Source organism: Atta colombica, unplaced genomic scaffold (assembly GCF_001594045.1).
Source record: "Atta colombica isolate Treedump-2 unplaced genomic scaffold, Acol1.0 scaffold210, whole genome shotgun sequence".
Classification (NCBI taxonomy): Eukaryota; Metazoa; Arthropoda; class Insecta; order Hymenoptera; family Formicidae; genus Atta; species Atta colombica.
In genome coordinates, this window is record NW_017259306.1 from 2,130,270 (window position 1) to 2,131,631 (window position 1,362).

The 1,362-nt window shown below is 61.5% G+C and overlaps 1 protein-coding gene across 1 annotated transcript in view; it reads right to left on the minus strand.

The window, feature by feature from the left end:
- Nucleotides 1–42: 42 nt before the first annotated feature.
- The window catches only part of LOC108687629 (transcription factor Sp9), a 32,263-nt gene continuing 30,943 nt past the window's right edge, over nt 43–1,362 (minus strand). The window contains exons 3-4 of the mRNA XM_018193505.1: nt 1,143–1,357; nt 43–1,074 (exon numbers count right to left, since the gene is read on the minus strand). Coding sequence (XP_018048994.1) covers nt 221–1,074; nt 1,143–1,357 — 1,069 coding nt within the window. The 3' untranslated portion in view covers nt 43–220. The remainder of the gene's footprint in view (nt 1,075–1,142; nt 1,358–1,362) is intronic.

Sequence of the window (1,362 nt, forward strand, 5' to 3'; positions counted from 1 at the left end):
ATATTATGTACAAATAAAAAATCCTGAAATATCCGCGTGCGTGCGTTACGAGGACCATCTCCGTATTGAGAACCAGGACGGGGAGCCAGATTCGTGTGTATCTCCGTGTATGCTCTCGTGTCTACGTGTATGTATCATTCGTGCCTGCGTGTATGAGCGCGGCGGACGGACATGCGGTGGATTGTGACCGGTTGTTGGACGCGAGTGCGCTCGTAACCGCTTAGAGACTATGTACAGGCGCGGGGGACGAGGGTGAGGGAGTCTGCGCGGTCCCCGGCGTGCCAGGATTCTGTTGCACAGAGTAGGAGTTATTTTGTCGCGAGTGCTGCTGTTGGTGCGATGGGTGATGATGATGGTGATGGTGATGGTGATGATTCTGATGTTGCTGATGGTGGTGATGGGGAGTCGATGGATTGATGGTCGAGTGATTTTGCATGAGGTTCAGGTTGAGGGGGTAGGATAGGGGGGAGCCCAGGGCCGTTGCGGCAGAGGTACTGCAGGCACCGGCTCCGGGCCCCACCGGGCTCAGTGCATGCTCATCCCCGCGTGCGGATGGTGGGCCGCCGGGACGGAGGTTGCGTGATGATGAGGATGGTGCATTAGAGGCGGGAGATGCGGGTGGTGGGGATGGTGTGGGGTCAGAGGCGGTGGGGTCATCTGTATTGGAGTCATGGGGGTTGTCGGCTGATGGCCGAGAGTGGTGGTGGTGGTCTGAGGAGAGGTGGTGTTGCTGGTGTCCTGGCCCGCCACCACCGCTGCCGCTGCCGCCGCCGCCGCCGCCGCTACCGCCAGCTGCTGCTGCTGTTGCTGCTGCTGGGCCTGAGCCGGCTGCTGCGGCGGCTGCGGCTGCGGCACCGAGCTGGAAGTGGGACTCTGCTGACTCCCGTTGTCCTCGCTGTCGGAGCAGGACTCGGCCGACGAGCTCCCCGCTCCCCCCTTGCCCTTGCTGCCGCTGCTGCTGCTGCTGCTGCTGTGGGTCTTGACGTGTTTCGCGAGATGGTCGCTGCGCATGAACCGCTTGTTGCAGACCGGGCAGGCGAATCTCTTTTCGCCGGTGTGGGTTCGAAGGTGCCGCTGCAACTCATCCGAACGTGTGAACCGCTTGCCACAGAAAAGCCAGTTGCAAACAAACGGTCGCTCACCAGTGTGCCACCGTAAGTGGGCCTTCAGATGCGACGTTTTCCCGTAGACCTTGCCGCAACCCGGTATGTGGCAGCTATGGATGTTCTTCTTCCTGAGGTGCACGCCGGCGGGACCGAGTCTCTCGGCTTCTTGACAATTCGGACAATCGCAGGTGGCACGTCCGGTGTAACGTCTCTGCGAGCGCGGCGAGGGCGCTTGGCTAACACCGGCGCCCCCGAC